Here is a 21,782-nt window from a genome sequence, read left to right as displayed (position 1 = left end):
GCTTAAACTTTTAAATGTGTGACTCAGCCCCCTCTAGTGTCTTTTGCTCATATCTTATCTGCAGATAAGATGTTTCTCCACGACGTGTGTGTCGTGTCGGGGGGATTTGGGGAGCTGGGGCCTCAGTGGATATACGATCACCTCCCCGAGGAGCCCGGTGTCCCCTTCCATATCGGCAGGGGGCCAGAAACCCGTCGCTACAGGAAGGGTCGAGGTTCGACATCAAACCGGGCCCCTCCGGGTGAGCTCGGGTGTGTGTGTTCACACTTGAGACTCCACTTAAGTGTGGAGTCTTGAAGAAGTTCACTTCCTGTCACCTGCTGCCCGGCCGGATCCGTTGCAGTCGGGATCTCGTCTCTTTGCTTCAACGCATCGTCACAGACGCTCTGAGGCCGGAGGAAAAAGATGTGGACGCCACGCGATGAGGCCGGTCCTCGCTGTGCAGAGCTCGACTCCCCCTCGTGTCCTGCCTCCTTGCTTTGTCTCCTAGGATCTCTCCTACTCGTCCTTCCTCGCATCGCCTACTTTACTGTGTTTGTTCTGATTTCTCGGACACTCTTAGAAATAATGGTGCTAAAGGGTGCATACTGTAAAAGGATGCATACTGTAAAGGGTGCATTATCTAAAGGGTGCATACTGTAAAAGGGTGCATACTCAAAAGGGAGCATAATGTAAAGGGTGCATTATCTAAAGGGTGCATACTATAAAGGGTGCATTATCTAAAGGGTGCATACTGTAAAAGGGTGCATACTCTAAAGGGAGCATAATATAAAGGGTGCATTATCTAAAGGGTGCATACTATAAAGGGTGCATTATCTAAATGGTGCATACTGTAAAAGGGTGCATACTCTAAAGGGAGCATAATATAAAGGGTGCATTATCTAAAGGGTGCATATTATAAAGGGTGCATTATCTAAAGTGTGTATACTATATATGGATGCATACTATAAAGGCTGCATATTCTAAAGGGTGCATTATCTAAAGAGTGCATACTATAAAGGGTGCATTATCTAAAGGGTGCATACTGTAACGGGTGCATACTATGAAGTGTGCATACTCTAAAGGGTGCATACTCTTTAGATAAAAACACTTCCTCTCAGATGGGTGCCAGCCTCATCAGAGCTTGTTTACAGGCTGGAGGCGGTGCACCTGAGACCGTCGCCTGTGGTTGTTGTCGAGGTCGTTGATTGGTCGGACAGATGGGCGAGTGGATGAATGAGGTACAGCTCAGTGTGCCTTTTGAAAAAAAAAAAAGAAAAAACACATCCTCTGACAGGAAATATCTTCTGAATGAGAAACCGAAGAGGTGGGACACTCCTTCATTTCACAAAGGAGTGAAATAAATCATCAAAAGGAGGAAAAAGATGAGAGTAAAACCATGTGGGAACGTAAAAAGAGGCGAGAACGAGTGAAGACAGAAGCTCCCGGCAAAGTGGGAGGAGTGAGGAGGAGTGTTTGAACACATGAACATTGTTTTCGGAAACGTATTCTCCACTGTGTGTGTGTGTGTGTGTGTCGGTGTGTGTGTGTGTGTGTGTGTGTCCACTTCCCTCTCTCAGGTTAAAAAACTTCACCATGATTCAAATAACCGCTGCTATGCCCGGCATCTGAAGTCATCCAGTGCCGAGTCCAATAACACGCTGTGCTGCCAGCGCGGGCGCGTCGTCTCCAGCGGGAAGAGAGCGCAGCAGCGTTCTCAATGTTCTCCCGCGCACAAGTATGCAGTAAAGTGTCATACCGGAGAACCCACTTCACCACAGAACCTTTGACACGAGCGCGAGGAAGAACTATAGTTGTGATTGTTGTTCTTTAAAGAACCGTAGAAGGTGAATAGAAGATATCTGCATGCTTGCAATTAACAGTAGCGCTGGCTAAATGTGTGCTAATTGCTTTTATATGAGGGGGAATATGTAGAAATATAATATTATGCACTGAAATGTAAAGATTTGGACCTAAAGCCATTAAATTAAATACACATATAAAGTGGTTTAGGGGTTAAGCGCTCTTTAAGAAGAGGGAGCGAGTGTTTGTCTGGTCCAAAGATGGAAATGTTAAACTTGTCTATCAGCTTAACACCAACACTCTGGGTAGATTGTGCCACTTGAGGGCGCGTGTGTGTGATTCCTATCTTTTGTCAAAAGGTCATTTAACTTCCAATTACAGGGGAGATTGATGCCAGCTGGGTTTAAGTGGCTCTGATCCCAGAGCTGCTCCCTGATTGGCTGCAGACAGAAGGTGGCGGGGTTAAGAAAGGTCACTGCTCATTAAATGCACGCAGAGGACTCGAAGTGATAAACCTGCATGTGGTTTGTTTCTCCGTCTTTGTGAAGTTTTCTCATGAAAGTCAACGCTTCATGCCTCCTTCTCTCATCGCAGCTTCGAAACCAGCGCACGGGGCGAAACGCTCCCTCTGGTCTCCATCTTTTAAAGCTGAAATATGGCCGCCATCCGCACCATCTGCCGTAGATCAACGGGGTTGAAAGACGGCTGCTCCCTTCAGAAGCCGGCTCCGTTGTCCGACGGCGGCCGGCCTGCCGGAACGACACCGCTTCAACGGCGTCCAGTCGCTTCACGCTTTTAAGGGCCGTCCGGGGACTCCGCCCTGCCAGGGAAGTCAGCGACCAGGAAAAAAAAGGCAAAGAGGAGATCAAAAAGGAAAAAGACAAGGATTTAGAAAGCGGTTAAGAGCGACTGGATGGCGTTTCCATCGTCCGTCTTTCCGTCAACCAAACTTTTCCTCCGATTGCTCCTGAGTGAAACCACACGGGAGCCGTTTTAAAATCACTTTATTCCAGAGCAACAACCAAAAAAAAAAAAAGTAGTATCAGTATATCACAGTCTTCTTATGCAATGCCAGAGTATTGTACATCATTATATGATATTTACAGCTAAAATAAATTACGTCAAAGAAAAACAAATCAACATAAAGGTGACAGTGTATAGAGAGAAGTATTTTACACAGTTAATTAATCCAGAACACAAAGACACCTACGTTTAAGATTCACAGCGAGACGTTTAGGAGCGTCTCTGCCGACGGAGCGAGGGAGGAGGAGGAACACCGGGTGGTGTTTTTTGGGGGTGTTTTGGCCCCTGCTGTACAGTACGAGCTACAAGGAGGCAGATGGAAACAGTGTCGGGGGGGAGGAGGTGATTTATGATCCTGCACTGATGAGGGAACAACAAAATCTCTTTTCCTGCCAGATGTGATTAAAAGAAGCCGCACTTTTTGATACTCGGACGGTGCAATGTGCTCATGGGTTTCCCTGTACTCTGTTAGACGTCTGAGGGGCATTCGCTAAATATTAAAAGCCCCCCCCCTCCTTTATATACGAGGCTGCTGCAGCAGATTCAGACCAGCTAAACTAACAGAGGCTGTTGGCCACAGACGCCTATCCACACACCTAATGTACAAGAGTTTCCCTGTTACACCTGTTGATATGTGTCCGAATGAATGATGAGGTCTGCACTGAGGGTTGAGGGGAGGCCTGGACGCTTTGAGGGGTGACATGGAGGCTGGCGCCCCCTAGCTGGAGAGGACTGTGCAAAGAAGAGGAGAGAGAGAGAAAGATCCTTCTCGTCGGACACTAGCGATATCGCAGGATCACTGGAACTGAAAGAGAGAAGAGGAATATTTCAAGTTTTTGTCACTTAGTTTGTTTATTTGTGTGTGTGTGCGACTCACTGATGATGATGAGCAGGAGGGCAACGACGATCAAGGCGATAATCATCTTCATCTGTGGAAGAAACAACACATTCCTTCATGACACGCGGATCCCTCTGACTGCGAGCGGATAAAAGAGACACAATAAAGTTGTCTCACACACAGACACACACACCTTCATGTCTCTCCACCACATCCTCCTGTGCAGCTGTTTGGCTCGGCTACTGAAGGCCGACGCGTTATCCGAGAGGCTCTCTGTGGGAAGAAGAAGAAGAAGAAGAAGAAGAAGATCTGTTAATCGCCAACGTGAAACCTGCTTATTGTTTTGTCCTCGTGAAGCCGGCGAGGTGACTCAGAGGAGCCTGGCTCCGTGTGTGTTGTGTAACTGCCCGTCGCTCCGCCGGTGAGATCACTCCCACGGACGCTTCGGGAACAACAACTCGTCGGATTGAAAACACGTTTCCTCTAAAACCAAAAACGACCGCGGCGGCTTCGTGGTGGAGCAGCTCGATGTTTAGCTCCGTTAACGGGAAGGTGGCGGCTCCTCGACCTGAAGCTCCTCCAGGAGCCGCTTGTTGACCTGCAGGAGTTTTACTGCACACACACACACACACACACACACACGTGCTGCAGAGACACGCTGTCGGCCACACGCAGCAGGCCCCACGAGACCTCGCGGCGTGTACACAAAAAAAGGTTCAACGCAAACACGGCACAGATGTGTTCCAGATGTGCGTCATTGTTTTTCGGGCGACCTGACGGAGGCGAGGCTGCGCACCGTCTCATCTCACGGGGACGCGGACGGAGGAGGCGAGTGTGTGTGTGTGTGTGTGTGTGTGTGTGTGTGTGTGAGTGTGAGTGTGTGTGTGTGTGTGTGTGAAGCCGAGCCCCCCTCCACACACACACACACACACACACACAGCTGGTGAACCACTCAACCTGGACGCATCATTAGCATCTTTAACTTGTACCGTGTGCATTTAAAGATGAAGCTTTGTTGATCGTTTTAATGAGACGACTGTTTGAGCGTACTCTATTTGTTTATCATGTTTTATCGTAAAGGTTTGTTTTCTATTCTATTTTACTATTAAAAGGTCAAAGAAGGGTGAGTGTTCAATCTTTGAAGACGTCAGACTTTTGGACAAAGCCTCCAAATGTACAGCGAATTATATCTTCTTTGCCTCCTTCTTCCTCTTAGCATCCTTCTTCTTCGCCTTCTTCTTCCTCCTCTTCGCCTTCTTCTTCACATCCTTCTTCTTCTTCTTCGCCTCTTTCCCCTCCTTCACCTTCTTCCTTTTCGCCGCCTCCTACGCATCCTTCTTCATCTTCTTCTTCTTCTTCACATTTCCACATAAGGAATATCTCAAATGCAGATTCAAACCTCCCCAAAAAACTTTTTAAAAACGGACAAAGCCGTGTGCAAAACCATGTGTGAGCATCCTGTGGAAACTCCAGCCTAAAATAAATGAGTGTGACGTTCAGTGTCAAACTTCCTTTGACTTTGTAAATCAACACAAACGCACATGTCTGGCGCACAGAGAGACACTCGGCTGCGACTCACCCGACTTGTCCTGCAGGTCGTCGAGCCGCTCGCCCCTCTCTATCACCTTGGAGATGTTCTCCTGCATCACGTCGATCACCTCGTCCACCTGCGACTGCACCCTGAGGGAAAACAACACGCGGCGCTCGTAAACCATAACGGGTTGGATTCGTCGTGCGGTCGGTTCGTTTCCTTTTGCGGCAACAAAAGCTCTCGTTGTCTTCCCAACAATTTCCTCTCTCCTCTCTCCAATATGAAAGCCCGGTCCAGCTGGCGGGCGATAAAAAGGCCCGTCAGATGGTTTTCATCCGCCCGCACCTGTTTGGTATCTGCAGGATAATGCCCAGCTCCTTCGCTTTTTAGTCACGGTACCTGAGGTTACGCTCCGGCCTGTTATTGAGGCTTTGAAGGGACGCGGGTTCAGTTGGAGGGAGGACATCAGGCAGAGAAGTGGTAAATAAATAAAAGAGGCTTGTAAAGAAGCCGCAAGACAAAAGGAATGTTTTTCTTTCCAGAACAACCGGTCACTTGTTCCAGCGCCATCACACTGATTGTCTGAGACGAGCAGCGGCAGGAAGTTATCAGCCTTGGACTTCGGCTTGATTGCGCGTCAGAGACGAGTAACATTAACCGTGCAGAACCAAAACACAAAGCAAATGTTAAACGTAGAGACGAAGCGTCGTGAAGCGCACACGAAGCTGCCCGTGAGAAGCTGACCTTAAATAAAAAGGTTCAAGGCGGACGAGCGCGAGGAGCCGTGTGCAAACATTCCTGAGCGCCGCGTAAAAAAATAAAAAGGACTCAATTCAAATTTCCCCTGACAATAAAGACGAGATCCGGGTAAAGATGGCACCTTAACCCTCAGAGTGGACGTCTCCAGGGTCACACAAAGGGGGATTGAACCTTTGGCACTCTGATGAAAGCGTTGCATTATTTATGTATTTGCACTAGAGTTGTTTCTCCATCCTCTACTGTCGATATATTTTAAATTTAAAATCTTCAAGATTGCAACTTGAAGAGAGCTCATGAGGTGAACACCTGTGAGTGGGAGGCGTTAAGAGGCTTAAGAGCTTCTTAAGGGAGGGAGGGAACGGTGGACAAAGAACACATTTAGATATAGTCTAAAGTATGTCTAGTATGCCTAAAATATGTCTAAAATGTGCCTAATATGTCTAAATGGGTCTAAGATATGTCTAAAATATGTCTAAGATATGCCGAAAGTTATCTAATATGTCTAAAATGTGTCTAAGATGTCTAAAATATGCCTACAATCGTCTAAAATGTGTCTATAATGTCTAAAATATGTCTAAGATGTGTCTAAAATGTGTCTAAAATATGTCTAAGATATGCCTAAACTATGTCTTATATGTGCCTAAAATGTTCCTAATATGTCTAAGATATGTCTAAAATATGTCTTACTGTGTCTAAAATATGCCTAAAATATGCCTATAATGTCTAAAACATGTCTAAAATGTGTCTTAAATAGACCAAAAGCTGATGTGTCATATCTAGCAACAGGGCTCCAGTGAGCCAGGTTAACGAGCCGGCGTTGCGTTTTGTTCGCCGTGACCGACCGCTGAGCCGCCCGTCTGGTTTCAGGCGCTACGACGATGCTAGAAGCGTCCAAGTGTGCAGATCTGCAGAAACAGCTCAACAACGAGCTCTTCTGTTCTGCGGCCGTCTCTTTACTGGAGTTTTAATGTGGAAACAGGCCGGGGGCGCGTCTCGGGGACGTTACACAACAACCTGCTGCACGCGGCGTCCGGCCTCTCTCTCTCTCTCACCGCTGTAAACACGACGGGCCGCAGTTGCGCAACGCCGACGCCGAAACCCCCGCCAGCGGCGCTGCTCTGGCTCCGAGTTGTTTTGGAGGAATGTGTTGGTACTCACTGCTTGAATTTGTCATTCTGAGGTCCAAATCTGGGCCCCGACGGTCCTCGCCTGGAAAAACAGGAACAAATGAAGCCAGAGTGACTCAGCTGGAGCGACTTATTGAACAATATGTGTTAGTGTGACGAGCTTCGTCCAGGTTAAAGGTGCTAACGGATCCATCGGTTACACGCTGATAGAATTCAAATGAACTCACAGGAAGAAGTCTTCCTCCTCGTCGGAGTCGTCCTCCAGCAGGTTCCTCTGCACAAGAGAAGGTCAGAGGTCAGATACGGGTCAGGTCTTACGTGCTGGATGATGATTTGAATGAGGTCAGGTTCGTTTGGAGGAACAAGCTGCCGTGAGAGCGTCTGATCCGAGCAGAGAGCTTTCCTGGAGCCGATACCGAGATATGAAACTGACCTCCAGGGGCTTCCAAGTCTTTTCACGCTGCCGCTACGACGACTTACTAACATAAATAAAGGCTGTTGATGCTCCGCTTGCTTTCCCAAAATCCTAAATAAAAGACTCGCGTGCGCTATAAAACTCCTCGGGCATCCAACTCTGAGAAACACAGGTTTTCCGTGATCTCGAGGTAAATGATCTCTGACGGTCTGAAACCCGCTGATGGGTTTAACATGCGGAGACAGCGGCCTGTGTGACATGCTGCGTCCATTCAGTGCGTTGGTCCGTCAGTTCAGGAGCAGCGTGAATGACATAGTTTGGATTAAAATATTCTATTTGACCAATTAGGACCCCTTGCAGAGAGCAAAGAGAAAGAAACCCACTGGCTGAGAATATTTAACGCACTGTCATCTGCAGAAGAAGCCGGGGGAATGCCGGCCATATGATGGTAAAGAACTTTACAGGGCCGAGGCACTAACGCTCTCCTCCTGCACGTCTTTCTTTTCCCTGGTAGTTATTATTGGAGGGCGACCTGTGAAGCAAGAACTCCCCCGTAAGCTTTGCTTTGATCCCGCTGCTTCAACACAATAGCAGAGAGGATTTCACAGAGAAACAGAGGACTGAGTAGAGTCAAGAGTCAGGGGGAGGACGGGGAAGGTGGTGGAGGAGAGAGAGGGGGGGAGGGGTTCTTTGATGAGAACCAGACATTTGGCTCCAGGAGTTTCTTCACTTCACCTCCTCCATCATTCACTTTTCCACAAATACTAATTGAATCATCATCTTAAAGTCTTCTACCGACATCTGTTTTTGACTGTTTCACTTTTTTTTTTGCAGCCAACATGGATGTTTTTGTGGATGCACATATTGAAAAAGACCCATTTATATATTTTGTGTGTTAGCATGCTGCGCTGCCGCCGCCGCGTGGGGGGCAGCTGACATGTTGGTGACGGGTCACGTCACACAATCAGGCCGTAAGTAGACACAGGTGTGCTGCCCGAGTGTGTTTGAGACCGCAGGAGATGCGACGGAGGAATACACACGAAGCAATGAGCTGCGTTTTAAATACTGCACAGCTGAAGGAACGACAGTCTGCAATCTACAACCGCAGCGAGACGAGAGTTACCTCAAGATATGAATACAGCACACGGACTGTGTCAACTTCTAAATCTGTGGTCATTTCTCCATAATGCATTCTGTGTGCGTCCCCTCCCTCCCTCTCCTTTGACTTCTAGATGATGGCGATGAGCCAGAACCTTCCTCCATCTCTCACCCTCTCGCTGCGAAAGGATCCCGTGACCTCGTCGTCATTGAGGTGCCGTTTGAACTTGGGGGGCATGTTGTCTTCAGGCTGCTCCTCCTGATCCGGCTCCCTCTGTGGGACAGGAAGGGAAGGGGGGGGGGGAGAGAGAGAGAGAGAGAGAGAGAGAGAGATAGAGAGAGAGAGAGAGAGAGAGAGAGAGAGAGAGAGAGAGATCATGATGTGGGCGAGTCAACAACAATGGTCCTGCTGCTCATGAGTGTTTCACACGAGACATGGCGGCCTGCTAGATGAGCGTAATATTCTATTTTGGCGTCAGGAGTGAAGGATTTGATGTTCAATCACAACCAGTTTAGCATGAGGTGTTTGAACAACGACCCTCGCTCATCAATAATTGCGTTAATGAGAATTGGTTTCATTAATTTCCCCTGCGATCTAGTGTTTACCTCTGCAACATGTTAAGAAAAGCAGTTCTTCCATGATCCCAGCTGTCTGTGATGTAACACCCCTCTGCTTTTCCTATTATTCCTATTCAGGAGGTCTTGATTCCTCATATTCCTGGCGCGAGCAGGCATCGAGTGTCGCGAGCTACGAAAAGGAAACGCCGTCATTGATTTGTGTGGAAACTTCCAACCGACATCGGATGTGGAAAACATGCCGTTCTTCCAATTACGCCCCCTCGAGTGTGTGTGTGTGTGTGTCTAGGTGCTACTACTTGTTCCAAACATCTCTTGCAACCAAACACAACGGTGCCTCGCTTACAATGTACGAAGGCCCGTCTACAACTACCAGGGGGAGGAAACACACACACAGACACACACCACGTCTCCCAATCCAACTTATACCATTGAATCCAGGTCAGTCTGACTGTCTCACTGTGGCTGTTTCTCAGCAGCGTCCTTTTCCGGCACAGCGATACGGAGAAGGGAGGAAAAAGGCCGTTCGGCAGCCGATAGAAGAGAGGAACTTTCCGGTAAACAGAGGTGAAGAGAAGCAGGCGGACAGGGCTCGCTCTGAAGCAGCGACAGCGAGAAGACACACAGAAAGAAAAAAAAGAGAGAGAGAGAGAAGCCAACTCTGTCATGTTAGGTTGCAGAAGGACTTTTTTTTAATTTTTAAAGAGAGGATTTTTTAAAGCTGGAATCCATAAACTGGTGATTTTGCATTAATTGCATACTAAGGGCCTACTAGCCAGTAGATAAGTAACGACCACAATACATGCACTGCAATGTGTTATCCTCCTGGAGAGGAAGAAGTCAGCTATTTTTACCCCAATTGTAATGGCATTAAGGAGCAAACCAGGACTCCTTAAAGGAGCCGGAGCTGCTCTCACGAAGAGCGACTAAGAGTCCTCCGTCCCTTCAGCTCAAGACAATATCCTCTCAACATGGAACAATCTATTAAAACTGCATTTGAATGTTGAATTGTTGGTTCACATCAAGAGACACACGTGTCCAAAGGAACATAGGACCCTGGGACGACCCCGATTAGATCCCGATTAACCGGCTACATCTCAGCCGTTTGGCCACTTGTATCCGGGCTAATGGCTCGTTAGCACACGTTTAATTACGTCAGTGTCGCGTGTCTGCGACACTTTAACTATTACGTCACCGTACCGGAATAATGTAAGCGACAGTGGAGCAATATGAACGCAAACACACGCGAGTTAGTTGCCAAATGTAGCTAGTCTCTAGGTTTAGCTAGCAAGCTAGGCTAGGCTAAGCTAAGGATGCTACCTGATGTTTTTTCCCTTCCTCACACGCACAAAGGTCCGGTTGTTCGGTGCTGGAGAACTTGGAGACTCGGGTATTAATCCAGGTGTGTGTATGTGTGTACGTGTGTGTGTGTGTATGTGTGTGTTCAGTTGGCCTCGCGGCGGTTGGGTTGCAGGTGCGTCATGGGATTGTCATGATGGATGCTAGCGATGCGCTCGTCTACCCTTCTGTCTGGTCAGCTGACCAGGAAGTGAACACAAACATCTGGAGGAGGAGAGGCACCGCTGCAGACGTTTGACAGCATGGTGAACCAATTCCTTTTGAAGTATGCACCTTTTTCAGTGTGTCTCTGAATAAATGCACACATGTAAATTCAAATGAACCCTCGTCTTTTTATTTTTTACTTTTTTTAACTGTAGTTGAGTATTTAGATGTGCTCTTTACTTCACCTCTAATTAATTTCAGATAACAATGAATGCACGTGGTAGCTATTTAGTAACTGCTTTTTATATTTTACATTTTAAATGTTTGTAAAATCAAATTCATAGCTTTAATATATATTGTAGATATACACTATATTTGTTTATTTATCATTATATATATATTATATGTATTATATGAATATGCAATATATATGTTACATTGAATTGAAGCAAATTATATATATATATATATATATATATATATATATATAATGTTACATGTTAAAATGAGGGTGGTTATAATAATAAAAATATTAACTAGGAAAGTTGGTAGTTTTACAATATTTTTATAATAATAATTTCACCACTTCCGGTTTCAGGGTACATGTGGTACGTCTGTCTCAGCTGTAGTTGGCGGCAGTGCGCATGCGCGAGCGGGCCTCTGCTACAACGTAGAAGAAGAAGAAAACTTTTTACCGGAAGACAGTCCCGATTTAGCGGTTGAGCTACTTGTGTATCACGCTTCATTTACGGGTGTAATATTGTGTTTTCCTGATTCACTGTCATCTTGTAAAGCAGAGGGGGTGTTTCTGTGACTACAGGTGGTTAAAAACAAACACATTTGTGTTGTTTTTTTTCGTCGCTGGTCCTCCGGAGCTCGAACCCCGGTCTTTTTCGGAGAGATGCAGAGCGCCGTCGGCGACGTCGCCGATTCCCGTCCCCTGTTCGGCGGCGCGCTGTCGGCCGTCTTCCCCCGCGGCGCCAGAGACGCCAGCGAGCTGAGGGAGATCCCGGACAACCAGGAGGTGTTCGCCCACGAGGCCACGGACCAGAGCCTCATCGTGGAGCTGGTGGAGTACCAGCGTCACGTGGCGGACCCGGACGCCGCCAGGTATCACTTTGAGGACATCGCGGGCAGCAACAAAGCTTCGGAGCCCGGTGCGTCTGAAGTGACCAGCGTCGTGCGCATGCCCGAGTCCGAGCTGTCCCTGTCGGCCTGCGGCTCCGCCTGGACGCTGACCGGCACGCAGTGCGTGTCCAAGTTTAACGAGGAGGCGAGGAACACCGTGACCCTCCACCTGGGTGTGTTCCGCCTGCCGCAGTTCTCCACGGAAGTCCTGGTGTCCTTCAACGACCCGCAGAGGATCAGCCCCGAGAGCAGCAGCGCGGCCTCGGGGGAGACGCACAGGGACCCCTGGACCGTGCAGGACTTCCGGCGCTTGTTGCAGACTCTGACTCTGCACAACCCCGGGCTGTTTGGCTAGAACAACTACTGGGGCCCTGATTTAGAAAACGTATTAGGACTGTGTTGTTTCTAGGGCCCCCAGCAGGCTTTGACTCCCAACCTGAAAGTTCCTTCCAGTGGATGTTCCCCGTCGCTCCTCCCATGACACACATGTCGTTGGACGTTTTTCTGACATCTCAAAATGAATTGATGACCAAACACTTATCGTAATAAAAGTGTCGGATGGAAAATGTTTGATCATATCCTCATTTTGACGTGCAATTGTTGCTTCAATATGCTCTGAAATCTGACTGTACCGTGAAGACATATACCGCAACTCTCTTATCACATTAATGTGAGAGTGAAATCGGAGGGTTTGAGACAGAATGTCACCGCCGTGCACATTTCCCTCCGAGTTTCCTCATCTCCCACTCACCCAAGAGCTCCAAAAATACCTCCACCATCCTTACCAGCGTGATTTTTATTCTTGGATAAAAACATCTGGAGAGCAGGCCCTCCGGGTAATGCATAAACAAGGCCCTTAAATATTCAGCCAGCTTGTGCTACTCCGCTCAAACCTCCATATTTATATATATATTTTTACAGTATGGCAGTAAAAGAAATCACACAAGTAGTGGCTAAATCTAGTCAGGTTATAGATGAGCCTCGTTTCCACACATAAACTCCCTCTGCAGCGGTTCATCTGCACTGTGTCCTCGGACGGACCGGGGTTTGGTCGTAAGCAGTGAAAATTGAGAGAGACGGTCCCAGCAGGAAGACGTATTAGGTCAACTGTTTCCATCCTTAATGGCCGTGGCCTCATGGTGGAATAATTCATTAGCCTGAATTCTTTAAAAAAAAAAGTTTTTTGGAACGACTTCATTCAGTTCAGGGTGAGTTTGGTGAAATTTAGGGAATGGAAACTGACCCTCATTAACTGTCGCTTTGAAGACTTTTCCTCATTTACGTGCGACTGTTATTTGAGGGAAAACTTGAGTCTGCTTGTTGAATAAAAGCTCCTCACAGCGAGGGACTTCAGGTACATCTTGAATATCAAAAACGAGAGGACCGACAAGTCCAAAGCCACATGAAAGCCGTCTCGTCCTGGTGAGGGATTAAGATCTCGTAAAGTCTGGCATCCTCTCCTGTCGGTGGTACCAGTGTGCAGCACATTCCTTCATCGACCGCAACATCCACAGCAACACAACGGAAACGCCTCCACCTGGTAAACATGCTGTTGTTGGAACAGATTTCTGCCTCTCACACCAGAGGGTTTTGGACCAGCCCCCCTGACTTCCAGGTCACGCCAGGACACGGCTAGTGAGGCGTGAAGGACACCGAGCGTTTTCCAGGCCCTGAAAACGGCCCATTACAGCCAGAATACTGGATGATTATTACAACTATAGTGTTTTATTTCATCATTTAGCAATGTCATATTGTGTCTTAACTATTCTTGAGTCATAATAAAATAGACATTTATATTCATGATAGTTTAAGTTGGGGCATGTGGAATATAATTGTATTCATATAGTATTTTTCTTAATGTAACCAAGTGCTTCACTAAATAAACAAAAAATGTCAGATACACGAGAATAAAGACAGATATATAGATAGATAAAGATTTATAGATGTAGAAAGCCAAAGGACATGAGCACAGAGGAAGTAAAAGCAAATAAATCAGATTAACATGAATACAAATGGTATAAGCTCCATCATGGATGTTAATGGTCAAGAGCGGACGTGCCACAGCAATAAATCAGATGCTTTTACAGCTTCATGTGCCATTGAATCTGTGTTGAAAGTATGAAATATGTGAGAAAACACACACGTAGTGCTGACATTAACATGCAGAGTTTCTACTGTCTTGTTCGGAATGCGCGTCTATTCTCAGTTCACCTGGGAGACATCAGTCACAGGTGTGTGCATAGTTCCTGCTCAGAGACTTCTAGTTCCAGGGTCATTTATTACCCAGACTCCCCTGCTATCTCTGTTGTGTTTGTACCCCCCCTGCACACTCTGGACTGCAGCCTGAACATCCTCCCTGTCTGCTGCTCTCATCACGAGCACTGTGATTTACGCTCTTCTCCAAGTCTTACCTCTGGCAGTCTGTGGAAGCCAAAACTCAAGAGTCAACAATGCTCCAGGATCCTCCTGTATATATATATATATATATATATATATATATATATATATATATATATATATATATATATATATATTTATGCACACACAGTACATCCTGTTATACATTGTAACCTGTATCCGCTTCACCCTCATCCGTATGTCAGTCCTTTATCTTTCATGTAGCAGAGAAATAAAAAAAGGAAACCTACAAGGAGTTTGTTGAAAAATAGGTTCATTCAAAAAAGATATCATGCAGCACATTTTCAACCACAGATTATAGAAGTATCCATTGTGATCACATATCCGTCATACGATTCTGTAAAACATGTCTTCATAATCCTCCGCACCGACTCATTTACAGGATTGATGCATTTGGCATTAAAATGACTCTTCAGTCCTCCTGCTTCTTCTTCTTCTTGCTCTGCGGAGAGGTGTTGTTGGTTTGACAGAAGTGCTCAGACATGGCGGCGAGCGCCCGGTAGCGGTGAGAGATGGTGTTCTTCACCTCTTTGGGCAGTTCAGCGTAGCTGCAGATGAGAGGGAAGTAGTACAAGTCAGTGCGCTCAACTCCTTTCTAAACAGAGTAAAGTGCGTGGACCTCTGGCTCCACCTTGTGGTGTGAACAGGACAGTCCGTGCAGTCTTTTGCTTACGTTTTTTCATATCCCTCTGGCTGGAAACAGGGATCCCATCCAAAGTCTCGAGGTCCCCTGGGTTCCACAATGTGTCCCTTAAAATACCGCGAGGAGAGCGTGAATAGATTACTATGACAAAAATGAAATCACACACGCACAAAAACACTTTTGCAGCTGGAGAAAGACTCTAACCTCTGTTTTCCCTCTGAACAGCTGCACTGGTTCATCTTTCCCAGGAGAGAAAGCAAAAGTGCAGAGAGCCCACGCTGATTTATCTTCAAACCCAGCGAGGAGTTTGTACAAGCCTGCAATGGAATAAATCTCTCAATCAGAGAGGCCGGATTTGCTTTAAACGTCTCTGTTAAAACACCTCGGCTGAGTTTTCACCATTACCTTCTGGCTGGAGTTTATCTAGGAACCACTTTCTGCAGAAACAAAGTTAAATTGCATGAATAAGTATTCATTCCCACTATTAAAAGATACTTTTAGACGTTAATATACTAACATGTAAGGACCGGGCAGGCCTCCCAGAGCCTTGAAACACAGACAGGTGTCCTCCACGATGACTGGCCCGTCAATCTGAGGGTGAAACACAAACATCAGTTTTAATCCTTCAACATGCTCTCGCTCTCTCTCTCACACACACACACACACACACACACACACACACACACACACACACACACACACACACACACACACACAGTAGTGTAGTTATTGTACCTGCCGTGCAGCTTCCTTACACTTCTGTATGGAAATCTCATCTGGCTCCCCTTGGTATTCAGGCACTGGATGAAGAGATATTTAGGTGAGCGATGACGTCATGATATATTTAATCTAATGGTGGTTTCTACTTTGATACTTACAGTCAATCTTTTTGGACACTAGTTTATATGGAAACCTGTCCCCCAGGATCTGAATGACCTGAGAGATGCGATGGAAAGAAAAAAGAAAAAAAGAGTTAATCTGGCATGAAAAATGAAACCAGGAATGTCTTCTGTATTAAATTACAGCTCATACTGACAGTCTATATTTATCTGGCATAGTCTGGAACAGTATCAAGGCAATAATTATTCAAGATATCCGGTTTGAAACGGTTAAATGAGCAGAAGTATTGAAGTATATCAGGACAGCACAACTGTCGGTCTCAGATATGAAACGTTTAATTCTCACTTCTTCAAGTTTTTTCGCGTTTCCAGTCACGAAGACCACAGACCTCCCAGCAGGCACCGCCATGTTGAATGATACCCGGCGGACTAACAACGGCGGACCCAAACACTTCCGGCTCAGCAACGACCAATAAAATCAGCGCCGAAAGCCTCAGCGAATCACCGGGCCGTGTGTAGCCCCGCCCTTTAGAGAAACCCACCAATCAGCGGGCGGTGCCACCAGCAATGTCGTCCGAGCGGAAAACTCAGTGCCATGTGGACAAATTGCTGTCAACAGACTCTTTCGCGGTGAACTGACACGTCTTTTGGAGTTACTGCAACCACGCTGCGGCCGACAATGAGTCTTTTACCTCGCACAGCCGAGGAGTTCAGCTCCGCAGAATATTGGGAGAGGTTTTTTAAGAAGCGCGGAGAGAAGGCTTTTGAATGGTACGGAGACTACAACAAACTCTGCGGCGTGCTGCACAAATACATCAAGGTCCAAGATAAGGTGAGACAACTACAGCGAGACCCAACGTGCCAGCTAGTATTCGGTAGCGATGAAGAAGAGTCACATGTATCAACAGCATGAAACAGTTTGGGTTCAACTGCGGTCACGTGAGCCCACATCCACCAAGTGAGCCTCAATTGCAATTCTGAATGCACCTCTATTCAAGGTGTTACAGTACGGGGGCGTTAAGCAGCGCAGAGAAGCTGAGCTCAAAAGCTCAAATGAAATGATGATATCCATATTCAAACAGCATATCATTAAACGTGTAAATTAAAAGTACAACGCAGTCTGGAGAAAGACTCTAACCTCTGTTTTCCCTCTGAACAGCTGCACTGGTTCATCTTTCCCAGGAGAAAGCGCAAAAGTCCAGAGAGCCCACGCTGACTTTGAAGTCACTTTTCTCCAAAACTGTACAGTAAAATCTCAAAGCCATACACATGGACATAGCAGAGGTCAGCATGAACAAGACTGCATTGTAAGTTTACTTTACAAATTTAAGGATCTATTTTTATAGCCGTTTGAATATTGGAAATTGTGAAGTTATGAATATCATTATTACATGTAAGCTGACTTTAAAGTCACTTTTTTCCAAAACTGTACAGTAAAATATCATGGCCATGTACGTGGACATAGCAGAGGTCAGCCTGAACAAGACTGCGTTGTAATATCACTTTACAAATTTAAGGATCTGTTTTTATAGCTTTTGAATATTGGTAATAATAAAGCTATGAATATCATTATTACATACCAGAGAGCCCAAACTGACTTTGAAGTCACTTTTCTCCAAAACTGTACAGTAAAATCTCATGGCCATACACATGTTTACAGCAGAGGTCAGCTTGAACAAGACTGCATTGGACGTTTACTTTACAAATGTAAGGATCTGTTTTCATCGCAGTTTGAATATTGGAAATTGTGACATTATGAATATCATTATGTCATTAAAGTTGACTTTGAAGTCACTTTTCTCCAAAACTGTACAGTAAAAGCTCAAGGCCATTCACATGGACGTAGCAGAGGTCAGCATGAACAAGCATGAGTTCCCTCAAAACCTGAGGAAGTCTGGTTACTTACTTTCCACCACTGCAAACGACAACAACTGCTGAGTCAACAGCGTTTTGCGTTTCTCTTGTCCAGGTGTTGGTGGTCGGCTGTGGCAACTCTGAGCTGAGCGAGCAGATGTACGACGTCGGCTACAAACACCTGACCAACATCGACATCAGCGAGACGGTGGTGACGCACATGAACCAGAGGAACGCCGAGCGCCGGCCGGGCCTGACCTTCCAGCAGGTGGACGCCACGCAAACTCCCTACGAGGACGCCAGCTACCAGGCGGCGCTGGACAAGGGCACGCTGGACGCCATGGCATCAGAAGAGGAGGGGGCTCTGGCCAGAGGCATGCTCGCTGAGGTGAGAGAGCAGCGGGGTCAGGGTGCGCTGTGCACGGACCATATGTTTTATAACAGCCGTGTTCTTAATTACAAGCAATTCAACCCATAGAAAATCCTGTTTGATTTAATACACAATGTATCATATTATATGATTATTACATTTTTTTTAAATTATATTCTTCTTTTTTTTAAATTATTTTATTGGAGTTAAAATGTGAAAGTGAAAATGTGATTATATTGAAGTTTTATTTTATTTATCACTTATTTTATTGTATCTAAGTTATTTTATTTATCACACATTAAGTCGTATTTTTGTATTTAATTTCATGAATCTATTTTACTTCTGTTTTATTAAAAAAACATTTTATTGCTCATCTCTCTTTCCCTCACTTCCATCTCACTCGTCCAACACAGAGCTCATTTTGAGCCGTGAAACCTAAACATTCTCTCTATTTTTGTGTCACTTAAATTTGTATTAATTTAAAAAAATTTAACATGAAACATGAATACAAAAAAGAGGGTTTGTAGGACAATAATGAAGTACTGTAAAAAAACAAAACACAAGCAGCTGTGTTGTTGCGTTGCTGCAGGTGGGCCGCGTGCTGAGCGTCGGCGGCCGCTACGTCTGCGTGACGCTGGCGCAGGAGAGCGTGGTCCAGCTCGCCGTGGAGCACTTTGTCCAGCTGGGCTGGGCCGTGAGGCTCCACTGCCTGCAGGAGGAGAGCGGCAAAGAGGAGGACTCCTTCGCCCTGCCCGTCTTCGTGCTGGTCTGCACCAAGTTCCGCCAGCCGATGCCCGCGCCCATCCTGGAGATGTGTCTCGGGGAGGACGGCGCGCCGGTGCGCCTGGCGCGCGCGGCGGACCTGCTGGCGGCCGTGCGCGAGCGCCAGGCGTACGGCGTGTTGAAGAAGAGGCTCCGCACGACGACGGACGCCGGCTCGAACCTCTCGCTCACCCTCTGCCGCGCCGAGACCGGCCTCCCCAGATACACGCTCACGGTGCAGGACTGTCCCCCGGGGGCCAAAGTGCCCAGATCCAACCAGTTTGCTATTTTTATCGGTGAGCTCTCCTCTCGCGTCACGTTCATACGCCTCTTTTTGTGAGTCGTGTTCACTTCTTCTTCTTCTTCTTCTTCTTCTTCTTCTTCTTCTTCTTCTTCTTCTTCTTCCCCCCCTTTGTACTCGTCCCCCTGCTCAGTGCCTCAAGGCAGCGAGACGGCCTGGCAGTACAGCTCCGCCGAGGGGCGCAGGCAGCTAGCGGCCAGCGCTAACTTCCGGCGCCTGGTCATCGCGGCGATGCACCGGAACCAGGAGTACTCGGACATGCAGGCCGTCCAGTCGGAGCTCTCGCCGATGGTGATGGACCTGGCGCCGCCGGGCATGCCGGCCAACCAGCAGGTGAACACACGCATTTTTGCAAAGTGTCGCAGACGTGAGCGAGCGCGTTCACTCGAGCCTCCCCCCGTCACTCATGTCACTTACTCAGGTGCCGTTTCTGTCGGTCGGAGGCGACCTGGGCTGGCGGGAGGAGGTCAGCAGGGGCGTGAGCGAGCTGAGCGGCGAGTACTGCGTGGAGAACGTCAAAGGAGAAGACGGCGAGCTGTACCGGAGACTCGTTTTCCTCTCCAACGCCTCACTGGTCCAATCGGAGAGCCGCCTCGTCCCTTCAGGTAGCGGTCAGCTGTTTTTCATCGTTCACAGTGATTTGTTATGCTCTAATTTTTTTTCTTTATGATGAATAATATAAATTAGTCGCGGCTAAAGCAGTTAGGGAACGGACAAAAAAAATGAATTTGGGACATTTTGTCAAAATTTGTCATTGATTGTCATTGTCATTTTCATTGATCTAATGATTTAAAATTAACTGTATATAGTACAATAATATCAGAAACGATGATTTAATACACAATATATAATATAATATTATATCTTTAACTGTAAAAACTACCTATTAATATATATTTTTAAATTAAAATCTTTTTTACTTTATTTTATTGTATTTAAGTTGAAAATGTTGTTTTATTTATCACTAATTTTATTTTATGCAAGTTATTTTATTTATCACACTAAGTTGTATTTTTGTATTTGATTTTATAAATCTATTTTTTATCTTAAAATCTTTAATTATAACTTTTACTTCCGTTTTACTACATTTTTTATAATTTTATTGCTCTCAAATTATCCACTCTCTTTTGTCTTTTGCTGTTTCCCCGGCTCACACTTGTTCCATCTTATTTTTACTTTAACTGCGTTAACCTTTATGAAAGATGCCTCACACATGAAGCTTGACTCATTGATGAAAACGTGGCTGTGTCTTAATGCAACGTCTGAATATTTGTGTTTCCTGCAGCATCGAGTCACAAGAAGAGAAACAAAAAGAAGGTCAAGCCAGCAGCATCCTCCGCCTCCTTGTCCGTGGACAGCGGCTTCCTCTGCTGCGCTCACCATGAGGTCATGGTGGCCGGCCTCGCCGCGCTCGGCGTGGGCACGCCGGAGAACAAAGGTCAGTTCAAACCGGTTTCCTACAATCGGGAAAATGCCGAGCGTCACCTGTGATTTTTCAAGTCTTCATCCCCTCCGTCTCGCCTCTCTCAGGCGTCCCGGTGTCGGTGCTCCTGGTGGGGCTCGGCGGCGGAGGCCTGCCTCAGTTCCTCCGCGACTTCGTGCCTGACGTCACCGTCGAGGTGGTGGAACTCGACCCCGTCGTGATGCGAGTGGCGAAGGAATGGTTCGAGTTCAGACCGGACGAGCGTCTGACCGTCACTCTCGGAGACGGCCTCGAACGCATCTGCGCGCTGGAGAGAGGAGGTCGGTTTAAAGGATGGAAAGTGGAAGCCACACCGACGGAGACGCCAACCGGGAAGTGACGCGCTATTTCTTTTCCATCCGCAGGCGATCGTTTGTTCGACGCCGTCATGTTCGACGTGGACAACAAGGACAGTACCGTGGGTATGAGCTGTCCCCCGGCTGCCTTCGTGGAAACCTCCATCCTGCAGAAAGTCCACCGACTGCTCACTCCCAGAGGTACGGGATTCACACATGTTATTTCTCTGGTGAAAAGATTGCACCCTGATTTCAATTATTAATCTCAATTTTGACTCATCAAAGTCTGTCCTGGAGTTTTTTCCTTTTTTGAAAGCCAGGATTTAAACCTGTGATCTCCAGTGTTTGATTTGTCTTGAACCTTGCAGCTCTTCTGTAGAAACAACATGTTTTCACCACGTTCCCTTCTGTCTCGTCCCCGCAGGCATCTTCATCCTGAACCTCGTGTGTCGAGACTCGGCCTTGAGGAAAAGCGTGCGCGAGCGTGTGGCCGCCGAGTTCCCCACCATCCTCTCCAGGAAGGTGGAAGGGGAGGTCAACGAGGTGCTGCTGTGCTCTCGCGGAGCGGACGACGGGACGTCGGACGCCGCTGCGCGCATCCTCCTCTCGTCCCTGAACCGGGCGGGCAAAAGTCTGCAGGGCGCGCTGCTGCTGCGCTCCGACGGGACTGGAACCAACAGACAAGCGCACATAGACGTCGCAGAGCTGTTAAAGGACCTGAAAGTGGAGTAAAAGTTTGTTTTTGCGAACCAGAGGGGAGTTGACGCTGAAATATGAGAGAGACATTCAGTACGATATCAGAAAAAGTATCATATATAACACAAGTAAAGGACATTTTTGGATCTGAATGTAGTGGGGAAACATAATTGCCAGTGCTGTTTAGATAGTTGAACTTGCATTAAATGTACCCTTCGGTTTCTCTTTTACTTGCTTCCACTCCCTCTCATATGCCCAAAATAATGCAGCAGTGGTATTTACAGTATGAATGTTTACTCTCTGGTTCCAGTTGCAGTGTTGCCCCCCTTCACTCACTGGATGCGTGGGATTTTAAATAGCT

The 21,782-nt window shown here is 46.8% G+C and overlaps 4 protein-coding genes across 7 annotated transcripts; 2 read left to right on the top strand and 2 right to left on the bottom strand.

The window, feature by feature from the left end:
* Positions 1-2,770: 2,770 nt before the first annotated feature.
* Positions 2,771-10,689, bottom strand: vamp4 (vesicle-associated membrane protein 4). Of its 4 annotated transcripts, XM_068593114.1 has the most exons (10): positions 10,470-10,689; positions 9,579-9,746; positions 9,180-9,321; positions 8,746-8,847; positions 7,288-7,334; positions 7,092-7,142; positions 5,223-5,323; positions 3,837-3,916; positions 3,683-3,734; positions 2,771-3,610 (listed from the first exon to the last, which is right to left on the bottom strand). In XM_068593114.1, the coding sequence occupies exons 4-10, from the start codon at positions 8,809-8,811 to the stop codon at positions 3,585-3,587; spliced, it is 423 nt and encodes a 140-aa protein (XP_068449215.1). In that variant the 5' UTR covers positions 8,812-8,847; positions 9,180-9,321; positions 9,579-9,746; positions 10,470-10,689; the 3' UTR covers positions 2,771-3,584. The 4 variants fall into 4 exon arrangements, with proteins under 4 accessions (XP_068449215.1, XP_068449213.1, XP_068449214.1 ...); XM_068593112.1 differs by lacking the exon at positions 9,180-9,321; XM_068593113.1 differs by lacking the exons at positions 9,180-9,321; positions 9,579-9,746.
* A 651-nt stretch (positions 10,690-11,340) lies between these two features.
* rangrf (RAN guanine nucleotide release factor) lies at positions 11,341-12,346 on the top strand. Its single transcript, XM_068593017.1, has one exon. It carries the CDS (start codon positions 11,554-11,556, stop codon positions 12,133-12,135), a length of 582 nt encoding a protein of 193 aa, XP_068449118.1. The 5' UTR covers positions 11,341-11,553; the 3' UTR covers positions 12,136-12,346.
* Positions 12,347-14,434: 2,088 nt separating this feature from the next.
* itpa (inosine triphosphatase (nucleoside triphosphate pyrophosphatase)) lies at positions 14,435-16,098 on the bottom strand. The gene is made up of 8 exons (XM_068593031.1): positions 16,027-16,098; positions 15,720-15,777; positions 15,577-15,641; positions 15,359-15,432; positions 15,247-15,278; positions 15,046-15,158; positions 14,872-14,948; positions 14,435-14,746 (listed from the first exon to the last, which is right to left on the bottom strand). Exons 1-8 carry the CDS (start codon positions 16,087-16,089, stop codon positions 14,611-14,613), a joined length of 618 nt encoding a protein of 205 aa, XP_068449132.1. The 5' UTR covers positions 16,090-16,098; the 3' UTR covers positions 14,435-14,610.
* A 187-nt stretch (positions 16,099-16,285) lies between these two features.
* Positions 16,286-21,669, top strand: mettl13 (methyltransferase 13, eEF1A lysine and N-terminal methyltransferase). Its single transcript, XM_068593043.1, has 9 exons — positions 16,286-16,512; positions 17,650-17,922; positions 18,494-18,962; positions 19,101-19,300; positions 19,389-19,572; positions 20,253-20,405; positions 20,498-20,710; positions 20,795-20,926; positions 21,150-21,669. The coding sequence occupies exons 1-9, from the start codon at positions 16,360-16,362 to the stop codon at positions 21,455-21,457; spliced, it is 2,085 nt and encodes a 694-aa protein (XP_068449144.1). The 5' UTR covers positions 16,286-16,359; the 3' UTR covers positions 21,458-21,669.
* The last annotated feature ends 113 nt before the right edge of the window (positions 21,670-21,782 follow it).

This window comes from Clinocottus analis, unplaced genomic scaffold (assembly GCF_023055335.1).
Source record: "Clinocottus analis isolate CAN_PGR_092001 unplaced genomic scaffold, fCliAna1.0.p SCAF_28, whole genome shotgun sequence".
Classification (NCBI taxonomy): Eukaryota; Metazoa; Chordata; class Actinopteri; order Perciformes; family Cottidae; genus Clinocottus; species Clinocottus analis.
The sequence above is the reverse complement of the archived record's forward strand: the minus strand, read 5'-3'. Positions and strand labels throughout refer to the sequence as shown.

Coding starts and splice junctions, on each gene's coding strand:
- vamp4 (XM_068593112.1), bottom strand. Junction 7,335..8,745: donor GATCCTTTCGCAGCGAGAGG/GTGAGAGATGGA, acceptor TCTCTTGTGCAG/AGGAACCTGCTGGAGGACGA. Junction 3,735..3,836: donor TGTGGTGGAGAGACATGAAG/GTGTGTGTGTCT, acceptor TTTCTTCCACAG/ATGAAGATGATTATCGCCTT.
- rangrf (XM_068593017.1), top strand. CDS start 11,554: ATGCAGAGCGCCGTCGGCGACGTCGCCGATTCCCGTCCCCTGTTCGGC.
- itpa (XM_068593031.1), bottom strand. CDS start 16,089: ATGGCGGTGCCTGCTGGGAGGTCTGTGGTCTTCGTGACTGGAAACGCG. Junction 15,778..16,026: donor ACGCGAAAAAACTTGAAGAA/GTGAGAATTAAA, acceptor CGCATCTCTCAG/GTCATTCAGATCCTGGGGGA. Junction 15,433..15,576: donor GTAAGGAAGCTGCACGGCAG/GTACAATAACTA, acceptor TTTCACCCTCAG/ATTGACGGGCCAGTCATCGT.
- mettl13 (XM_068593043.1), top strand. CDS start 16,360: ATGAGTCTTTTACCTCGCACAGCCGAGGAGTTCAGCTCCGCAGAATAT. Junction 20,406..20,497: donor GGGCACGCCGGAGAACAAAG/GTCAGTTCAAAC, acceptor CGCCTCTCTCAG/GCGTCCCGGTGTCGGTGCTC. Junction 20,927..21,149: donor CCGACTGCTCACTCCCAGAG/GTACGGGATTCA, acceptor TCGTCCCCGCAG/GCATCTTCATCCTGAACCTC.